The sequence below is a fragment of the Cuculus canorus genome, chromosome 3 (assembly GCF_017976375.1).
Source record: "Cuculus canorus isolate bCucCan1 chromosome 3, bCucCan1.pri, whole genome shotgun sequence".
NCBI lineage: Eukaryota > Metazoa > Chordata > Aves > Cuculiformes > Cuculidae > Cuculus > Cuculus canorus.
The window spans coordinates 96,670,444-96,691,143 of record NC_071403.1 but is presented as its reverse complement, the minus strand read 5'-3'; the positions used below and the strand labels follow the sequence as shown (position 1 = coordinate 96,691,143).

At 43.8% G+C, this 20,700-nt stretch overlaps 2 protein-coding genes across 3 annotated transcripts in view; both read left to right on the top strand.

Moving 5' to 3' along the window:
- The window catches only part of SYT14 (synaptotagmin 14), a 101,642-nt gene extending 98,236 nt beyond the window's left edge, over positions 1-3,406 (top strand). Inside the window, exon 9 of one of the 2 annotated variants that reach the window (XR_008449286.1) lies at positions 2,682-2,798. Coding sequence is in view for 1 of the 2 variants with exons in the window: in XM_054063441.1 (XP_053919416.1) it covers positions 2,682-2,792 (111 nt within the window). In the remaining variant the exon portion in view is untranslated. Of the gene's footprint in view, positions 1-2,681 lie in introns of both variants that reach the window. The other variant, XM_054063441.1, reaches the window with a different exon arrangement.
- Positions 3,407-11,596: 8,190 nt separating this feature from the next.
- Positions 11,597-19,241, top strand: SERTAD4 (SERTA domain containing 4). Its single transcript, XM_054063968.1, has 4 exons — positions 11,597-12,053; positions 12,504-12,660; positions 13,071-13,186; positions 16,247-19,241. The coding sequence occupies exons 2-4, from the start codon at positions 12,519-12,521 to the stop codon at positions 16,982-16,984; spliced, it is 996 nt and encodes a 331-aa protein (XP_053919943.1). The 5' UTR covers positions 11,597-12,053; positions 12,504-12,518; the 3' UTR covers positions 16,985-19,241.
- Positions 19,242-20,700: the final 1,459 nt, after the last annotated feature.

Sequence of the window (20,700 nt, the reverse complement as noted above, 5' to 3'; positions counted from 1 at the left end):
AAAACCAAAAACAACAAGTCAAACTTTACATGAGTGCTTAAACCTTTCAATATGGAATCTGAAATGCTGATGCATTAAGCTGCTTTGCACCAGAGCAGCAACAACAGATAACAAGCTGGGTCACTTTCATTGTTGAGAATGAGAGAAGAGCAAATCCATTCATTTAGATTATTTTAACGCTATCTGTTAAAGCTAAAATCTTGCTAAACTAGTAGAGATAATGGTTTGTTTGTTCCTTCTTTAACTGTGCATTTACTTTTGCTTTTAACGTCATAGAGGGTGTGTACTTCCTAGCACTCAGACACAGAAGGGCCTGACATTCCAAGTACCTGGAATTATTAAAAGCTTTAATGTTTACGCCTGTGAGTGGAATTGCTGAAGTGGTACCAGGTGAATCAGACTTAGGCTAACTGGTACCTTGCTGCAGAGTAGAGTGGCCCTGAGAGAACCCCAATTGTAAAATCTGCATTCAAATTTAAGTATTTAACTTCAGGTTTTTATTAAAGTGATTACTTAATTTTTACAAGTTTACTTTCAAACATAATATGTGCTCTGTATTACCCAAATCAGATTTTGGAGGACAAAATCAACTATATTTAAAAAAATATACCTATGTAAACTGAGTAATAAACATAATTTCAGTGCCCTGCCTGAAATTCCCTGCATTCCCCTAATGCTCTCCTCTCCAGCCTTCATACTTAGAAACAAATAGAGAGCAAAACCTGGATGAGTGGTTAATTCCTTCAAGATGACATGGACTTGGAATCCAACAAAATAATATTCTCGCTTTTATATTTGATTTTTGGTTTGGATTGTTCAAGGATATTTATCCTTCACTCTTGGAATTATTTTGCTTTTGGAATAATTTCAGACAACAAACACAGTCTACGGTTTAACTTACTGTGACCCATTCTGGCTCCCAGAATAATTTCTCCTAACAATTTATTTCTCAATTGTTGGTTATGCCCTGCTGGTTTTTAACTCCTTTTGTGCCCCTTGGATTAGTAACTGCTGCCTAGATATTTTTCTTGAGGACCTTTTATTTCTGATTTACTGTGCTCCTTTAAGTGAAGAAATTGCTCTCATTGCTGTAAAGTAGTAGGATGCTGCTAATGCTTTTTGAGAACAGAACCACACACAGGAGGCTCATATAATTTACTTTGTAATTGAATGGTACATTTCTCAGCATCCATATAGCTGTTGGGATTTCTTTTTTAAGATGATATATCATTCAGAGGTTAAAATGTACTCCTATTTAAGACAACTGGGGTGTGTTTCCCTAGCTCGTAATAATAAATTGCTTGAGCTGACTATCACCAGAAAAAGTGCCCTTCCAATTCTGCATAATCGTGCGGTAACCTTGCGCAAACTTCTCCCAGGCTGTAGCAGAAAGTTGGCACCTTGCTTCTGGCTAGCCTTAAGTTGGGCTGGTGCCTCTCAGAGCTGTACCCTGTGATGTTGCTGCAAGCTTGTTTTTGTCTTTGGACTGATTGGATCTTTCTTCTCAGGGCCAGGTTCTGCCAGCTTTATTCAGGCTGAATAGTTCCACTGTGCTCAGTGAACCTATTCATGGAGTGAGGTGAGCTTGAGGAACTGTTCAATGGGAGCTGGGCTGGCACTGTCTGGTCCTTGGAAGCAAAGAGAGGAAAGTCTTTTCCTCCTTCTGTGAAAAGCAGAAAGCCATGTGTAACAGAGAGGGATGGCAAACAGGAATCCTCTGGGCAGAAGTAGACTTGGGAAGGAAATGAATCTTTATGGAGCAGCAGACTAGCTGGAGCTAAAAAAATATTTCAGAGAATTAACATGAGATCTAAATTTTATTTTAGCGTTCATATTGCAATTCCATTGCAATGACAAAAATGAATCAACTGAATAATTGAACTGAAGCTGATCATTATTCCGTTTTTCTTGATGGTTTGATGGAAAGTTTAAAAATGTCTCTCCTTTTTTCCTAAAAGGAAAAAAAAAAAGTCACTGTTTAGCTCCAGAGCGTGTGTTTGAGAAGGATCGGATGTACAGTGTCTCTGCTATTGCTGCTAGACATCAAGGTGAAAGTGCATATAGGCACTGTGGTGTATAAATATAATGTACACAAAGTGAAAATGTAAAGGAATATATAAATGCTTCCCCATATCTTCCTCTTTCTATTTTTTGGGTTTTGTTTTTTTTTAATTTAGGGAATACTATATTCCACTGTAACAATGAGTATTGCTGCACGGTTTTGTTTAAACTAAAGTGATTGCATGTCCCCAGCCATTACTCATACCAGTTAGAAAAACTTCATAGGACTTAGCCTGGGCATCTCTCCAGTCTCTGGAGTTTAGATGTAGTCCAGGACACGCCATATGGATAAACAAGAGGTTTGACACAGCTGTGCAGTAGCTGCATGGAGATTTTGGCACAGGAAAGCAGGAATGCCTTTGCGTAATTGCCATTGCACCAGATCCTACTCTTAAGATGTTGTCCCTCACACATATCAACACTGTCTTCCTTTCTGGGCGTTAGACACTATGCAGGTCTGTGACAGAGGAAAGTAAATCCTCTTCCATAGTGCTGGGCCCAGCATTTGGTTATCTGCACTCCTTTTGCCTGAATCTGCCTCTGTGTGGAAGAAGGGGTAATTCCCTGCAGAGAGCTGGGTTGCTTTAGCTTGACTATACCTGTGTTTTCCCCTTCTCCAGACCCTCACCTGCTCCTTCTGCCAGAAGCAAGCACATGAGACTGTGCCAGGAAATGTGGTCCTTCCCAGTCCCTGGGAATGTCATCCACGTTGGACTGCACTGTCCTTCTAAATAGTCCATACTCACAGCAGCAAAAGTACTCCTGAAAAATGAAATGTTAATAAAGACCAACTTCAGTGACTGAGGAAGAACCACTTGTGTGGATCACAGAGCTATGAGTCCCAACCTTGATGAGGACACATGCCTGACAACAGTTCTCCAAATGAAAATTAATTCTCAGAATGACTTTAAGTTGCTGCCGTTCAAGTAAAAAGAATAATCACTTTCTGTAACAAGAGCAAAATAATTGAATACAGATCTTAACAGAAAGTTATTGGTCCAAGCACACTGGAAATGTATATCTCTGCTTTTACAATGACAAATTGTGCAGAGGCATGTTTTTCTTATAAATGCCTGTGATCTGCTTATGTTAACTCTCTGATTACCTCAGCTGCTTGTGTCACCTCAGTTTTGCCTGTACAAGATTTCTTTTTTCCTCCTCACTCTCCTTGGTTGCGTAATTATTTTATATGCTAAAAGCACCCTATGTTACTTTTCCCTGGTTCCAAGAAATGACTTTTTACTTAACTATTCAATCTATAGGTCGGATTTAAAATGAAAGTTGAACTTAAAATGTTTTCTTTTTTAAAAACTTAGTCTTTTTTTAAAACTTAGCATTGTAAACTGAAACATAAATAAAGCCTTTTCAATTTTGATAAAACTGATCTTTTTGTTTGCTTGCTTGCTTTTATAGATCATAATGTTGAAGTCTGAAAACAGGGATATGGACAAGGAGATTAAGAAATGAGTGGACAAAGTCATGTTAGTAAGAGTCAATCTGAATGCAGTGAGTCTTGGAATAAAAACCAAAATTCAGTCAATTATGCAGTTCTACATCAAACTATGATATATCCTCTCAACACTGTAGTTTGTGACACTACCCCAGAAAGCCTGTCTTTGGGGAGATGTCCACAGCACTCAGAGGTGAATGACTAATCCACTCCTGCAAAAAGTGTCTCTTAGCAAATACAGATCATTCGTGCTGCCCGGTAGCCTTTTGAGCTACATCATGCCTAAAAAAAATAAAGGGTATTCAACAGTACTGGTATCATAATTTTTTAATAATTATTTAGACATTTCTCTTTTTTCCCATGCATTTTATGTGCATTGCAAATATTTATTGTTGAAAGAAAATGTTTTAAAATGTTTTTAAATCCCCCCTCTGTGTGCCACAGAAAAGTGGGCTCTCTTCCTTCTCGTCCCTTCCTAGCTCCTCAATACAGGCGTGCTGTGCTGTTGCATCTGGGAGACTTTTATCCTGCAAGTAAACTCATTTTTCCTAACCTTTACAAAATACATGAGAGTGATTCCCAGTATGTCCCATGGGGAAGGTGCTTCCTGCTGGTGCCTGTACCCAGATGTTAGGTCAGCGCTGTTTCCCCTCATGTAGTACTTGCAGAGTGCCAAAGCGCAGAAGCAGCAGTGTGCAGGTGGGATCAGACCCTGGCTGGCCTCGGCAGCTGTGGCTGTGCTGGCTGCTTCACGGAGGCTTCTGGAAAACAGGAAAAACTGAGCACCGTAACAGGCTGAGTAAGGGCGTAGGGCAGTTCATTACAGTGATTTTTTACTTGTGCCTAAGTAAATGTTTATTATCATGTGCTAGCATAATGAATTCATTCTTAGTGACAGGTAATTTCTTTTTCTTTATGAAGTCCATAGATTACAGGATGAAAAGCCTGGGGAGTAACAAAGCTCTGCTACCTTTTGCCTTTCTTCCCTCTTTCCACTCTTGTTTCTGTTTATCCTCCTCCTTGGCTTGGTGTTCATCCCTCTGCATCTCCTTTCCTGCAGCAGCTGCCACTTCCCAGCTGATCCCTCCTTCTCGTCACTAAAACAACCAGCCGTTCAATTATGAATATTAATATTCACCCACTTACATAGCAGTGAGTAGGGTCTGAGGCGCTCTACCTCCCAGCTTGCCATGCCACCCTGCAAGCAGATTCGGGAAGGCGACACCGCACGAGTTTATCCTGGTTTTCTTCCCAACCCTGACAGCTGGTTATAACTGGTTGAGCAATGGCTGGAGTTCAGCACAATTCAGATGTCTCAGGCAGTCTACATAAACACCAATCCTACTTAGAGGTCCTGGAAGAAGTGTCTGTTGGGCACTTAGTGAATTATAGGCTTAAGAAACTACCTGGCAATGCTGGAGACCTTTAACCTGATGCAAAACTTCTATTAATGCAGCCTTTAGTGTCTTAAGTAGGTACTTGGCTGCCAGTCGGTTTTGGGCACGCTGTAAAGGGACTTTCTAAATAAAAACCTGACTCTGGACCAGCATTCCGATTTGTTTCATCCCCATTTGGAGTGGTTGAATAGGAATTTGCAAAGGAAATGAATAAGGGGACCAGCTTCTTTCACTTAAAAGGCTTGTCTAAGTAGAACCAAGCAACAAAAGAATTCAGTGTAAGGTTTGCAATTTTTGTCGCTCTTGTCTAACCAGATTTACATCGTCAAAAACAAAACAAACAAACAAACCCCCCAAACCAACATGAGAGAGTAGGAGCATTTTAGAATGTGTGCATTACAAGTGATACAAATATGCATTTATGATTCAAAATTTTAAACAGCTGAGAAATAAATATGCAAAGTAGATTGTTCTGTTTGCAGATGGTAATCCTGCCACACTGATTTTGCTCAGCTGTCTGATTTTTCAGTGTCTGCATTCCTGGTTCCTGGGGTTCCTGATTAACAAATAAAATATGAGTCACGGTGCATGGTTACCTTCTGCAAATCTGAAAGGATAACTCAGTGACTGAAAACAGATTATTAGAGGCTGATCCCGCCTTGCTGAATTCGATGCAATGTCAGGGGGGTGGGGGGAAATGCCTTCCCTGCTCTGCCCCTCATTTTTACAGCTGTAGGATAAAGGTTCCTGACAGCTCTTGTGGGTTGGCTTGCAGTAAATCAGCTGCCCAGCCCTGCTCTACTGGGGGTCTCTACAGACACGGATGGTGAGCGGGCAGCACACTGCTTGGCAAAGTGAGGCGCATCCCTCTCCCGAGGATGACTCAGTTGGTTATTAAAAATTTCCAGCTCCCAGCTAAAAATGGCATCAGAAGTGGTGCCCCAGAGGGAAGGGGAAAAGACACGAGAAATGGGTTCTGTTCCTGTCTCTGCTTCCTAACGCACACACACAGGCGTGCAGGGCTGATGTGCAGCTCGTCTGGGAAAAGTTTATTTTGCAATAAGACGAGTTAGTATTCTGCTAAAGGCTTTTGCAAAGACTGGATCCAATTTTCGGAGCCTGTTGCCAGTGTTTGTGAGTCACTTCCTTGGAATCTTACCTTTGGTATTTATTTCCCTTAGAAGGAAACTTGTAAAAGAATAATAATAGCTCTCATTCTTCGTGGAAAGTAGCACACAGCAAAGTGGGAGACAACTTACTCTTTGTTCAAAAACACTTTTTTGTTTATTTATTTTCTTCAGCAGACAAAAAGTGAAGAAAGCAATATAATTAACCCCATAAACCAGCTAATTTACAGTGCCAGTGACATGCATGTGCTGTTGCACCGGAGTGAAAGTTAAGTGGGGAAACAGTTTTAATTGGTACCTCTTTTAACAGAACAAGTGGTGAAAACTGCCTTGTGATTTGGGGAGTCTCCTTATGGAACAGAAGAGCTTTGCTTTCACAGCCCTGCCTGACTCCTGGGAGACCTTTTTTCCTCTGACTTCAGTCCCAATAACAACATCTAGCACCTATTCAGTGTCAAAACCCGTTGCAAAGGTTAACTAATCAGGAACATTGTCACTTACAGTTTGCAGCAACAGGGGCACCTTTTACCCTCCGGATACTGAAGTGTTTTGCAAACTAAACTTTCCCTGAGCTAAGTGGATCCTGGATGGAGCTTTATATGTTTAGCAGGGCCGTGCAGCCACCAGTGGCGTGGAGACAGACAGCATATGAGACATTTTGGCTCAGAACACTGGAAAAAATATTTATGCTTACTGAAATAAATACCATGAGGCTTTATTGTTCTCCTGGAGCAGGCAGGCAAAGCAGCCTTTAGGAGATGGCTACAGTAAACTTGATGCTACCTTTTTTGATATCTGCCAGTGGCTTGTGGCAAAAAAAAAAAACCAGATTACAAATCTGCTTGTATCTTCTATATTTGCATAAATTCTAGTGAAAATTATAACTGTTAGAACCACCACTTAAGAGTTCATTACATATAGGCTACCAAGAGTAATCTCAGGTGAGAAACAGAAGAGGAAACTTCTGTTCTGTCAGTACAGAAACCTCCTCTAGTTCTGCTTCATAGAGACAAGAAGCAGGAGAAAGCAAAACTGTTAATAATGCAAAAGAGCATCTTCTCTTTTCATTTTTCTTTCTCTGAAAAAATGCTTGCTAAGAAAATTGGGGAAGCCTAACAAACTGGGACAGAGTAACTCCAAGAAGCTTTTATGGGAAGAATTCAACTGAAAAGTATGAAAAGGAAAAAAAAAATAGGATGTGGGAATTAGGAAAGTTGGAGAAATATTTGCCTGGAATTCTATCTTGAGAAAGTGATACTCGAGCTTCTGGAGTTGTATAATCTAAATTAGGACAGAAGTTAAGCGAAGATACCTTTGAAACACTTCCATGGAAGGCTGTAGCTTGACACAGAAATCAGTTTCTGATGTCAAGTTAATTCCTTTTCCACCAAACAATATGTCCAGTTCTAGAAAAAGAAGGGGAAAGAAAGAAGGCAAGAAGAAAAAGAACAGTGGATTCCTTGAAATTCCCTGAAGTAAGGGCCAAGAAATACAGGAGAAAATACTAGACTTGGCAGATCTATAGTTTTTCTATACCTCAGAAGGATGAAGAGCTGAACTGGCCCTATTGGCACACAGACCTGTTTTTCTACATGCCTAGTTATTTCAGCCAGCCTTAACCCTTTCACTTCACCCCCGTATCATGCTTATGCTAGATGGTGTCATATGTGTTTCTGATATGAGGTACAGTTGAAAGAACAGAAAAACATCATTACCCAGGGCCCACACTATCTCGCTGCCACCTGTCCTGACTCCCGTCTTCCCTCTGCATCTTCCCTGCAGTTTCCAGCTTGTGGCTCAGCATCTCCCTCAGCACATACCAGGGACCGCTCTGCAGTGGCAAAATGAGATACTGCCATTCTTTTCAGCTATTTTATATCAACAAGAGATGGAGGAGATATCTCTGTCTGCTCCCAACCCCTGGCTTCTCTCTTGGAAGTAAAATTTTCAGTTTAAATCCAGCATGGCCAATTCCAGATGCTCTTTCTCTCCTTGCAGGCTTGCTGCTCGCCTTGCCTGCAGAGCCCTAAGCAACACAGTGATCGTGACTGGGTGGCCCCACTGTGCTGCAATTCAGTGTCCCCAGTGTTTCCAGTGCTTCATTCATAACATTACTACAACACCATAAACATCTACCCAGTCAATAAACACTTTAATCGAGGCCCTCCTTATCTCCCATCTCTGTTTGTAACTTCCTCCTCCTTGAACTTGTGGTATATCAGCCAGTTTGATCTATTTTAACAGAAGTTCCCAACATTCTCTTCCCTGTCCACTGCTGTAGTCAGAGCCAATCTGCCTCCTGTCTTTCTCTTTCCTCGTTTGCCTCCATCTAGTCTTCAATTTTCACATGCTACGTTGTCATAGCCCCCCCTTAGCTGTCATCACTCCGTCATCATCTGTACAGTTTGGCCCTGCTGTCTTCACCAGTAATGGTGGTGTCATTGTGCATTTATCTGCTGCTCCCAGGGGAGCCTTTATGCCCTCTTCCATGATGCCTACAGGATGTCCTACCTCCCTCAGCTGAGTTGGTGATACCAAACTTTGTTGCAGAAACCATAAAGAGTAGATGGTTAACACTGAGGTTATCCTGGAATTGTTTACGTGTGATATAGTTGGGTTTTGTTGGTTTTTAGTGCATATACAACATCTGGGTAACTGATTAGGGGTTTGCCCTTCCTCTCTCTGGCTGTCACTTGCTTACTTAGACTGGGGGGGGGGGGGGGGGGGGTGTCTGCACAGCCTGCATGCAGTGCTCATGCAGTGGAATCTCTGATTGCTTCTGTAGTGCAAATTTTAGATAGCGTCAGAAAAGCAATGGCTACCAAAAATGACAGCAATTTTATTTCCTAAGCACTGCAATCCAGATGTTAACAATAGTATAGTACAATTAAGAAATGCCATTCTCTGCTCAAGTCAGGTTGTTAGGCAGTGGAAACACTCCAGAATATATGACAAATGCTGAAACCGCTGCAGTAATTGAGTACCAACACAAGAGTAAAGAAAGGAATAGTCGCCTTAAGTCTATCCCCATGCCTTTATTGATCTTGGTCAGACCTGCAGCATTATTGTCACAGGCATTTTATATTTAAGTTTGGGGTTTTAGAGGCATTCTGGAACTGTATAAAGAGCCCTTTTCACTGATGTGGCATCAGGCTTGTTATAATGTGAATGGCATCATTACAGTTCTCTCATTAACATCATAATGGCTCTGAAGGAACAGTGAGTGCAAACCCCAGCAAATGGAGTTGCAGTAGCAATGTATAGTAGTCTTACTGTGTAAAACTGCAGATGGAAAAAAGTTCGACTTTTTAACCTTCAGGCTGCTGTAGATGCCTCAGTGTGTCCTTGCACTGCATGCATTTGGCTGACAAAATGGAAAAAATTGTGGCAGCCTAAGGATGTAGGGCTGGGTTCAATAAAAAACTGTGCCTGGCTTCCATGCCACTGAAGCCCACACAAGGTTCCCAAATGGATTTTTCAAAATTGAATCCAGTCCTAAGTGTCAAACTTTTGCTGTAATTTTATATAGTAAATGTATTGTGTGCTCAAATGTACATCTTTCATCCTCTATTTCCAGTGGTGTTAATGGAAATGTAACAATGCATGTGCTGTTCTGCAAAGCCTCATTGAAACAAATGGGATTTTGGATGAAACCCCTTCATTGCATATGATAATGCAATATAAATGGGTTGGGCTTACGGCTCAAGGACGATGAGGTCTGGTTCTATTTCTGGCTCTGACGCTGAGTTGCTGCTGACTTCTGGCTAGATACTCAGGAATTGATTTTGCCACCCTTAATGTTGAGAAATGGTAAGTTGTCTCTTCGGGAGCAATGCCAGAGGTCCCATTTATGGAGCTAGGTCCCGTAGCGCTTTTTCTGTAACTTTCATCTTGTAACCCAGGCTTTCAGTTTTGCCATGTCCAGCTTCAACTTTGAGAAGGCTGACTTTTCCTATGTGCTCCCAGTTCCCTTCCCACTCATTTGCAGCAGCTGGAAATCACAGCTTCTGAAAGTCAAATGGGAACAAATAGCATACCTGGAGTCACAAGCCCTTTTAACAGAGTGGTTCTCAGCTTCTGTGCACTGAAGCAGTTCCTTTGCTATAAAATGGGGCTTATTTTGCAGCTTACTGCCACCTATGCGGCTTCATAACACATGCTGAGACGTCTACAAGCTTGGTTTGGGCTTTCGTTTTCTGGTTGTTGGGTTTTTTCCTCCTAAGGAAGCTCTTTTATTTATGCCTTGTTTTCATACAATTTGGAGACATGGAGAATGCGCATGGACAATAACTGTTCATAGAAATTAACTGGCCTGACCCTATTAATTTTGCATGTTGTAAATAGCAGAAGCAGTTCATTTACTTTACCAGCTGTCCAGAAAACTCAATTTTTCAAGATAAATCAGCAGCACTCTGTGCAGAAAGAATCCCAACACTTCCTTCCTTCCTTCCTTCCTGTGTGCTTCTGCTTAAGCACAGAAAGATCTATTTGTGATGAAATATCGTAAAAGAAAAAAAAAAAGCACAGTTGAAATCTCCAATTCTCATAAAAAAATTCCATAAAGAGATGCTGAATTCATTATGAGCAAAGAAATCTTGACTTTCCCAAAGAAGCAGCGAGTTTCTTCCAACTCTTATTCTCTGAGGACAAACACTGATGTTGACATCATGCCAACATCAGAAGATTGATGTCTCCCTGTGAGTGATTTCCCCATGCAGATTAATGGGTGCTTTCTAATGACTGTGCAATCTTTTCAGCCACAAAATATATGACTTTTTAGCTGGTTCTTGGGCCATTTTTTGGCTCTGTTCTTAAGTGAGCAGACAGACACACTTGTTTTGACCAGTCTACCCCACGTATCAATACTCAGCTGGTTACAAAAGATGGGGGGAATAAATAATATATATCGCCTGTGTCAGAAATAACTTCCAATGGGCCAGTCTAGTGGCTTTCCACCACCCTTGTTATTGTTTCTTTGCCTGGGAAAAGCAAGATAGCATTAATGGGTCTACTGCAAAAAAATAAATGACTGAGGGCCACACGCAGTGCATGACTGATAAACCAATTCTGAGGAAGGGGCTCGGGCACCTTTCAGTCCAATTGCAGTGAGGTCTGGTGGCCTTTTGCGGGCAAACTGCTGAGAATTCCAGCTGACTTCGCCTCCCATTTTCTGCCTCAGTGAGGAGTGTGGGGCAGCCCCACACATGTACGCATCCAAGGAAGCGAAAGTTAGCATATGCTGGAATCCCAGTTCTCAGGAAAGTAGCAGCCTCGTGCATTCTTCCAGGACCGACCAAAACAACGGGCAGATGTGAACGATTTATTTTTTCCTTCCTTCTTCTCCCGCGGTTTATTTTTTCCCCTCTTGTTCGAGAGCGCTCAGCTGCTAACACAAACAAGCACTGAAATTCCACCTGCCCACCTGCAGCCCCTCCTTCGGGAAGGCTGCGCCGAGGGGAAACTACATCCCGCTTTCTTAGAGAGAGAAGAGGAGGAGGAGGAGGAGGAGGGGGAGGAAGGAGAGGGAGGGGCCGGGCAGCGTCTGGGCGCATTGTTCCGCGGTCCTCTGCCAAAAAGTAGGTGACTATGAACTCATCCCTTGCCCCTCGCAGAAAGTTTGCTCCCTCCCCTCGCCTCCCGCCCGCGGTGGCGGCAGGAGGCAGCGAGTCCCCGCTCCTGCTTAATATTCCGCCCGTTCCGCCGATGTTGTGCTTGGCTCCGGTGGGACTGCAACTCACGGCTTGAAACCGGAGCCAATTTTCTGTCTTTAGCCTCGCAGTGTTTTGACTGGAGGCAGATCCAGTTCAGCCCGATCGGGGCTAGTGGAAACAACTACCTAAGTCTCTCTCGCCTGGCTGTCTCGTTTGGGAGGGGAAGAAAGAAGAAAGGAACGCGATCCCCAACTGCTGGGCGCGCTCACACACACACACACACACACACACAGAGCTTCGCACACCCGTCGGTGCGGAGCCAACCCCGCCGGCAGAACATGGGAAGCGAGTGAGCGGATCCGTGCCGGTGCGTGAGCGCTGCCGGGGCCGGGGAGGGGGCTGGGGGGGCGGCGGGAGCGGGGACCAACTCCGGGGGTCGCGGACCCCGCGCCCTTTGTGGGAGAGCGCGCCGGTCTTTTTCCCTGCCGTGAGAAGGTGGGGGGGGGGGGGGGAATGTTGGTCTAGGTGAGGTATTCCTTCACCGAAAAGGGTTATCGTGCGCTGGAACGGGCTGCCGAGGGAGGGTCGAGCCCCCTTCCCCGGAGGTGTTTAAAAGACGGGGAGATGAAGCGCTTCGGGATGTGATTTAGTGGCGCGCAGGGGTCGATGCTCTCGAAGGTCTTTTCCGCCCAGACGATTCTGTGCCACGCATACGCGTGTGCTTTCCCTGTCTGTGCGCGCGGCGGCGGGGGCAGCGCACGGCGGGGGGCTCGGGCGAAGGGGCCGCCGTGCGCTCACCGCGCTGCTCCGCTCGCAGGTGCCGCCGCCCGCGATGACCCTGGTGCTGCCCATGCAGCGGCTCGGCCGCCCCATCGCCGCCGAGGGAGCCGCCGACCTCGCCGCCTACCGCGCCCTCTGGGAGCCGCCCTGCTGCGGCCCCGCCGCCCCGCCGGCCCCCGCCGGCCCCGCCGCAGGTAGGCAAGCGCCGTGCCGAGCCGAGCCGGGCTGATCCGCGGCGGGGGGAGCCCGGGCAGCCTCCTGGAGGGGCTGCGGAGAGAGGCGCGGGGAGGGGCGGGGGGGGGGGGGCGTGTGGATGCTCTGTCGCGGGGATGCAGGGGTGGATGCTCCCGTACAGGCAGCTCCCGCGAGCCAAAGTTATCCCGAAGCCGGGCATCCCGAGGACCGCAGCGGATTCTCCCCGTGAGCACAGCCCCGGGAGAGCTCGGTGCGAGCCAGGTGAGGGTTCGTTCTCGAGGGCTGCAGATGTTATGTGGAAATATGCGGTGGAGTTCTCCTGTAGCGCGAAGGGAAATGAGAAGTATTTTGTTTGGAGAACCTCCGGCAAACCGCATGTCATTTGTCATGTCTGATTTATTACCCGCAGGATCACATTACAGGGGAATTTCAAATCCTGTAACAACATCCAAGATCACATACTTTAAAAGGAAATATGTGGAAGAAGAGGATTTTCATCCACCGCTCAGCAGTTGTACACATAAAGTATGTTTTCTAACAGTCGTTATTTTTACTCAGGGTTTCAGATGCTTAGTAACACTCGATTGACCCATTTCCAGACAGCTGAAATACTCCGCCAAAATTAGAATGATCCAGCTGTTTGCTCAGAAACAAATAGTTGTCACTTGTGCACATTTATTGTTTTATTGTCATCGAATTGCTTAAGAAGCTAAGGCTTTTCCTCAGTTACAACAACTGTAAATGGAAACGCTGAGAATAACTTCCTTTTTCAGATTATTTTGTTCTTAGATAGTTTATGTTGTGTTTACAGAAACAGCTCTGTAACGGCCTTTGAACAGCAGGAATGAAGTACATAAATAGAAAGGGCCCATGATTCCCCACTTCATTCAAAACTTTTTCCAGGGGAGAAAATAGTAATGGGTTCCATGTACCCCAAATGCATTACAGATTCGCTAGAAAACCAGAAAGATTTGGAAAGTGAGTACAAGCTCCTTCAATATTTAATCCTGTTTATTGAAAAGCTAATAACTGCAAAAGACTAGATTAGTAAATGAAAGAATATTTTTAAATTATAGCCCTCAAGAGAGGGATTAGATCAAACCTTTCCTAGGCCAGTGAATACAAAAATTGAAATCTGACTTTTTAAAGAGAGATTTTATGCTCTTGTTCACTAAGGGCTCGGTTCAGTAGGAGATTGAATGCCTGAAGGGGTGTGCTTAAGGATAGTTCGTGCCTTGAGACACCATCCTTGCCTTGCTGGATCATAACTGGCTCACGGTAGTCCAGTGCTACCCAGGTACCATTGGCGACAGAGAAGACATAATATGATTAAAGCACAGCTTATGGGAGGCAGTAGTGCCACCAGAGCCCCAGAGAGAGAAACCTAAAACAGATCAAGATGCAGAGCAAGTTTATACATTGTCTTTACCTGCATCTCAGAAGCAGCCCTCTGAGGTGCGAGGAGAACCTAGTGCCTCATCCCTGCCACAGACACTGGGTGGGGAGCTCTGCCCAGTGGAATCCGGTTTCTCTAGAGGGATTTCTGCAGAGGAGAAGCAAGCAGTAACACTGAGCTCACTTCCCAAGGACCTTAGAGTTGCCGAAGAAATTTTCAGCTACAAATAGCGTTGGCTGAAAGTAAGTACCTGGCTGGGAAGGTGAAAAACTGTCCCGCCGTTAGTTCCAGAAGGTGTCTGGTCTGCTGCCAGAGCAATGAATAACTAGCATCGAGGGTACTGAAAAATGTGCTCTGGTTGATGAGCCTGTCTCCCACATGTCACATTGGTCTCTGGTTTCAGCCAGTTTTTTTCTTGGCTAGATTACTGGATTTTTGTATCAATGATTGTTTTCCTTGCAAAGAGGAGGAATAATTACTTATCCCTTTCTAGTAGCATTAAAACCTATTGCAGAAGTATTGGTGAGATAGACTTGTCCCAGGCATCATTTTGTGCTGTCATAGAGGTGTATCATGTCAGAAGCCCCGGGTCACCAGTTTCTTCCGTTCAGCACAAATGTGATTTGTACTTTGCAACGCTGAACTCTGGGGAAGGGAGGACGCCCACCAGATTGATTTGAATTTCTTACGTCTGCTGCCCAGTAAAGAGAGAGTTATGTTCTGAGAGGCCTGTTGGCAAACATTTGCAGTAGAAAGCCTTTGACAACTTGTTCCTACTGGTAGCCCTCCAGGACACATCTCCAGGAGAAACATAGTTCAAGACTTACTGGTTTGCTCCAGGCTTTTATGGCTTCACTGACTATTGCAGCAGCAGGTAGAAAGGACACAAATTAACCTATAGGCTTAATATAATTTAAAATGAATCATTTATTATAGAAAATTACTCATTCTAACAAGAGCTTCAGCTGTGAACTCACATGAAAGCACGGCCAGTTTTCATTTTTATGAGGCACTGTGCTGCTTCTAAGCACTGCAGGCAGGACCAGGCTGTGGAAAGAGCTAGAGGGCTGAGGAGAGCTGAATGAATGTGAAAAGCAGCTGTGCTTTAAGCTCTTTCAGTCCTCATAGCTACGACTTCCACTCTACAAAAATGCTGTAACCATGTGGGAAAGGGAATGATCAAGCCACAGATGGGGGGGATTTAGAGCAGTCCCTCTTTGTGCTGTGCTGCTCTCCTCCTATGCAAACCAAATTCTTACTAAAAATGAAAATTAGTTAATACTGCTTACAGTAGCATGCATTGCCCCCTCTCGTTTTGATTCCCAGGGTAGCGATTACAGCACAGAATCCAGTGCCTCCCAAGGGCAGTAACCTGCTCATGCTGCCAGTGCTGAGAAAGGGAGTCCTGGAAGGACCATGGGAGAACAAATCTGTGGACGTCGAGCCAGGATTTCTGCAAATCCCTATCCTGTCTTTGTTTCCTGACCTTGTCCCTGCCTATCTGCGTTCCCACCAGTCCTGTAGAGCACAGGGTGTAGTACACAGGCCAACAGCTGCTCTCCAGATGCTGTGATGCTTTGAGAAGAGTTTCTCCCTGCCTCCCTCCCTACATGCACTTTTGTGCACGAGAGCAGTATAGGAAGCTTGGCAAATTGAGACCCCCCTTGCTGGAGGGCCTCTTCCACTGGCATCGGATGAAATGCTCCAACACTTGCTGCGTGAGGCGATGGCTGCTGTCTGCATCTCGCAAAGCTTGAGGCTGCAGGAGGGGACCTTCACTTGGCTTCAGAGCTTTGTAGAAACCCCGTAGGGGATGATGGAATTGGGTCCGTTTATACCAAAAAGATCCCAGCCATCACTGGAGCAAAACTGCATAACAGTTTTATGTTTTAACCCCAAATGCAAGTAAAGAGCCAGATCTGCGCATCTGGATTTCGTTCTCCCATCCTGGATTTGTGCCATGCAATTGCCTCAGCAACTTACCTCCTAAACCTGAGTGAGTGCTGTGGCCGAGAAAAAGCAGGTCCCCAACTACGTGCATGTGTGAAATGAAAAGCCAGCTTTGGGTGCCTCAAAAAGAGAATGAGAGAAGTGGTGGCACAGGGGGGTATACGTTGCTTTGTTTTCTTCTTGCCTGGAACAAACCCGTTTGCCTTCAGTTCCATATCTTGTGTCTTTTGCATTTTCAGACAATCTCCGTGTTTGAGGAGCGGGCCCATATTCTTTACATGTCTTTGGAAAAGCTGAAATTCATTGATGATCCTGAAGTCTACTTACGGAGATCCGTCCTCATCAACAATCTAATGAAGAGAATCCATGGAGAAATCATTATGCAGAATAACTGGTGCTTCTCCACCTGCTCCTTCAATGGCACCTCGCCACAAGAGTGGTTTGTGCCTCAGGACTGTCCATACAGAAAACGCCTTCGGATGGCAAAGGAGGAGTATGAGAAGCTCCACACGTGCTATTTCTATCAAGAGTGTGGCAGTCACTATTTAAATCTACCCTACTCTGTTAATACGAGTACAGAAAATACTTCCTCCTCTTCCTCCTCCTCTCCCATTTCTTTGCCAAGCTGTTCTCAGCAGGTGGATTATGACATTGGCAGTGGCCCTTCTTATAGGAGTGATGACCAGATATCTGCTAACGAAATATTTGTCAGTAACACTAGGTCTCACAGTAATCAAGAAAAGGCAAAATTTAATGACGACAAAGGAGGTAACGAACCTGAGCGAGAGAACATCGCCCTAAACTGTGAACCTGTAAGAGGCACCCATGCTCTCGAATGTAAAGGCAAATTTTATGACTATTTTGAGACTGGATGTAATGACAAGAGCAACGTAAGTGAATCTTGGAAAAAATCCTTAAGGAAAAAGGAATCTGTACCAAGTAATAAAATGTGCTGCAGCAAAGGAAATAAAATATGAGGCATCTTTCTTGCTCTCTTGAAGCATGTGCAGCATGTTTGTTCGTCTATCAAATTTTTATTTTGAATTGATTTTTTTATAGTTTTCTACAAATGATACAATCATGCCACAAACATTACATGTAGTTTTAAATGACTGGAGAGCGGATTGCTTAAAGTATCTCGATGATGTGCATCAACGGGCTATTTATAAATATGGAGACTTCATAAAGAACGCAGTTGCGTTGCTGCTTAGCACTATAGTCTGTGCAGCTATGGAGTAGCTTTCGTTACTGAAAATACTGATCAGCCAGACGGGGAAACCATATTGTTTTCTATATCCCTGCCCCCAAGAAGTCTGCCATTAATTAAGAAGAACCTCCATTATGTTTACCAAGGAATTAGAAGTCTGGTAAACAAATTGATGCTGCCAGCAAGGGTGATGTGCTCTTTGTAACTCAGTGTTTGTTATGACAAAGGACTGTCTACATGGACTGGGAATAAACCATCCTTTCATTTTGACCTGATACTCTTGAATACCTGGATTCAGTGTCTTGTTCAACTGACAAAATAGGACATAGCATAAAGAAATAACCTGTTTCTGGAATCTTAATCAGAAACACAACATGCAGTTCATGTACATGCATGTTTTCACCTCAGCTGTAATAACTAATGAGGCTTGTTGTTATACAGGACAGGTTTTCTTTTGGTGCCTTACTTTTTTGTCTTAATTTTTGCCAGCATGAAAATTAAGTATAAATCAGTGATACAGCAGGGATTTGACCTAAGCAGTGGAAAAAAAACCAACAAACCCAAACCACAGGGTGGATCAATATTATTAGGAACCTTTAACCTTTGAAGTACTGAGTTCAACTTCCTATTCAAACATCTCTGTTCTTCCTTTTTGATGCTCAATTGCTTTTTGATTTGCCATCCTTAGGAAGGGATTTAAGAAACAATAGAGAGATGTCTCTTGTAAACAAGCATTCGATGCTTGAGTGTTTCTATGGCAACTGTCTGTTGCTGGGGCTCTTTTTTTTCCTTCTTCGTATAATGAAGTTCATGAACCAGTGGCATGTTTTATACTATATTCTGTTTCATTTAATTTCTCTTTTTTAGATTGCAAAAGCATGCGGGAATTTTTCTATGACTTTTGCAGTTGATTTAAGAAAGACAAGAAAAGAAAGCAAAAAGCACAATAATAATAATGTGGCGATAAACGTGATTTTATCTGAATGAATGTAAGGAGTTTAATCTTAAAAAAAGAAAAAATACAAAACATTTTGGAGAAATGAGCTGAGATTTCAGTGGCTAAGGACAACTTTTAGTCATCCTGAGGTAGACTGTTGGCAAAAGTGTGCTGTTTAAAATGCCCAAAATACATTAACCGGGGTTAGACCCAGAGTATTAGATCCACCAAATTAATTGGTTCCCACAGTCCCCGTAACAACTGGCAGGATGTGCTTGGCAAAATAGCCACATCGAAGCTACAGCTGACTCATAATAGCTGCCTGTTGCCACAGCATCATGCATCCAAGTGGCATCTTCTCCACTTGGTTCTTATCCAGAGGATGAAATTCACCTCTGTGCTGGGGGGGAGCGGCCAGCTTGGTGCAGGGCATGAGGGTCCTTGGGGGAACACTGCCCTGGGCTGTCCCCAGCTTGGTGTTGGAGTCAGCCAGGTCTTTGGGTCAGAGACCTCCCACTCTGGGTGTCATGGGTTCAGCCTGAGTCCTTCAAGGCGTTGTTATTTTGGGATAGCGTGCACACCCCACAGTCACATTTGCAGACTGGACAGTTTTCATGACTAAGCCCACTGGTCACAGGAAAAAGCTCCCCCGGAGCCACAGTGACCACAAAGAGAGGACATAATCCAATGATAACCTTTATGTGGTCAGTTGAGTTGGACCTGACAAGGTTGTAAGGGTTATCATTGTGACGAATGACAAATAAAGAAAGTATAAATCCCACCTGATTTCTCCAAGACAGAAGCTTTTTTATTAATAATAATAATATTAAATATAGATCTCATTCATACAGTGTATGAGTAGGATCATCATTTAGACATTTGTCCACAAGGACCAATTTTTTTTAAAAAACTGATTTTTTCTTGTGTTATACCCAGGTAGTCTAGTAATGTCTGCTCTTTTCCAATATTTGATAAACACTTGATGTTTAAGCTTAAATACTAGATGCTTGTATACTAATGTGTTGTTGTAGTAAAGTGAAATTTCCTTGATATATATTTATTAAATTGACCAAAAGTCATTTTAATTTTACATCTCCAATGGGTACTGGGTCCTTTCTGGTATGTTCCCCTCCCTCACCCAAGGAAATGCCATTTAATCTAACTACCCCCTGCTAAAGAGGTTAGGCTGCAGCTGACTGCAAACCTCAAGTTGAGTCTGGGACAGAGCTGAGCCTTCTCAGGGTTTCAGAAGGCTTCAGCACAGTCTGAAGGTGCACTGAGAAGCAACAGATTTCTCTGTGGGTTTGCACGGTCAGCCAAGCCAAATGCTGCCCAAGCCGCAAATCAGCTAACACTTTTGGGAGGGCTGAAATCTTTTCAATCCCAAGGGGTTCCTTCTTGTTTCAAGAGCAAGCCTGCACATACAAACCATTGCAGAGCCTTCTGGGGTGAATTTGCACTAGCTGAAGTGGTGGATCAGCAGAACTCTGTACACTCTGGCCTTTCCAACAGCTTCTTCAGTTCCAGGGACACCTAGAAATTAACCTCTTACAGCTCTGGACAGTCATATTGAGTGTCATCAGGGCCTGTAAGACATGAAGTCTTATTTAATATATTAAGGCTCGCCTAAGGGCAAGTGGTCTTCTCTTCCGTACCCCGCTTCACAAAATAATGGCCAATACTGAAAGTAGGTGTGTTGGACTCGAGGCCACTGGGTTAACCTGTTTCCTTCAGAAGAGACAGAGGTATTTCATGTTAGAAAAGGGAGCTGGAAACGCCCTTCTCCAATTGCCAGAAATGCAATAGACCTTGACAAGATTTTGAACCTGGGCTAGGCTGAATGGATTTCATGGTTTAAGTTTGGTTTGATTTATGGCATGTGAAGAGTGTAAACCTGATAGGACTTTTCCCCACTGCACGTTCCAGTACTAAGGGCATTTTTCTAGTATGACAAATTTTCAAGAAATAATTTTTCTCTGAAATTATACTAATGCCTTTCATCCCTATGTCCTGCACATAACTGCTGAATGAATGCGCCTGAACCTGATCCTGGTCTACCTACCTGGAAGAACTGTATAGAAGAGCTTCTCCTGAGGGAGATTGTTATACCCTCATAAGACACTTTGCTCCTAGAGTCTAGCATTTTAAAGTACTGTGCCTTTCAGCAAGCTAATCCCTGCTTATAATGGTACTTCAATAACCCATGGAAAACAGCAGCAGAAAAAGGCATTTCTGTTGTCAGTTCTATTTTACTGTCACTAAGAAGCGCCATTTTATCTTCAGGATTGCTTTCCACCAGGTAATACATTTTCCTTGGAAAACTATGCTTCTTTTTCAAAACAGGTGGCAAAATCACATTGTGCTTTGTAGATACTTTTGTTAATACTTTCGGTAAAATTTTACTATTTTTACTGGATTAGCTAAACTGTTGAAACAGCTTAGCACGGTTGCTTAAGCATCCCCAGTACTCAAATACCCTCAGCTGGCACCAATTTGCAATGCCAGCGTAGCAGTTGGCTCCCACAGAGAAAACAAATGCAGGGTGAGCC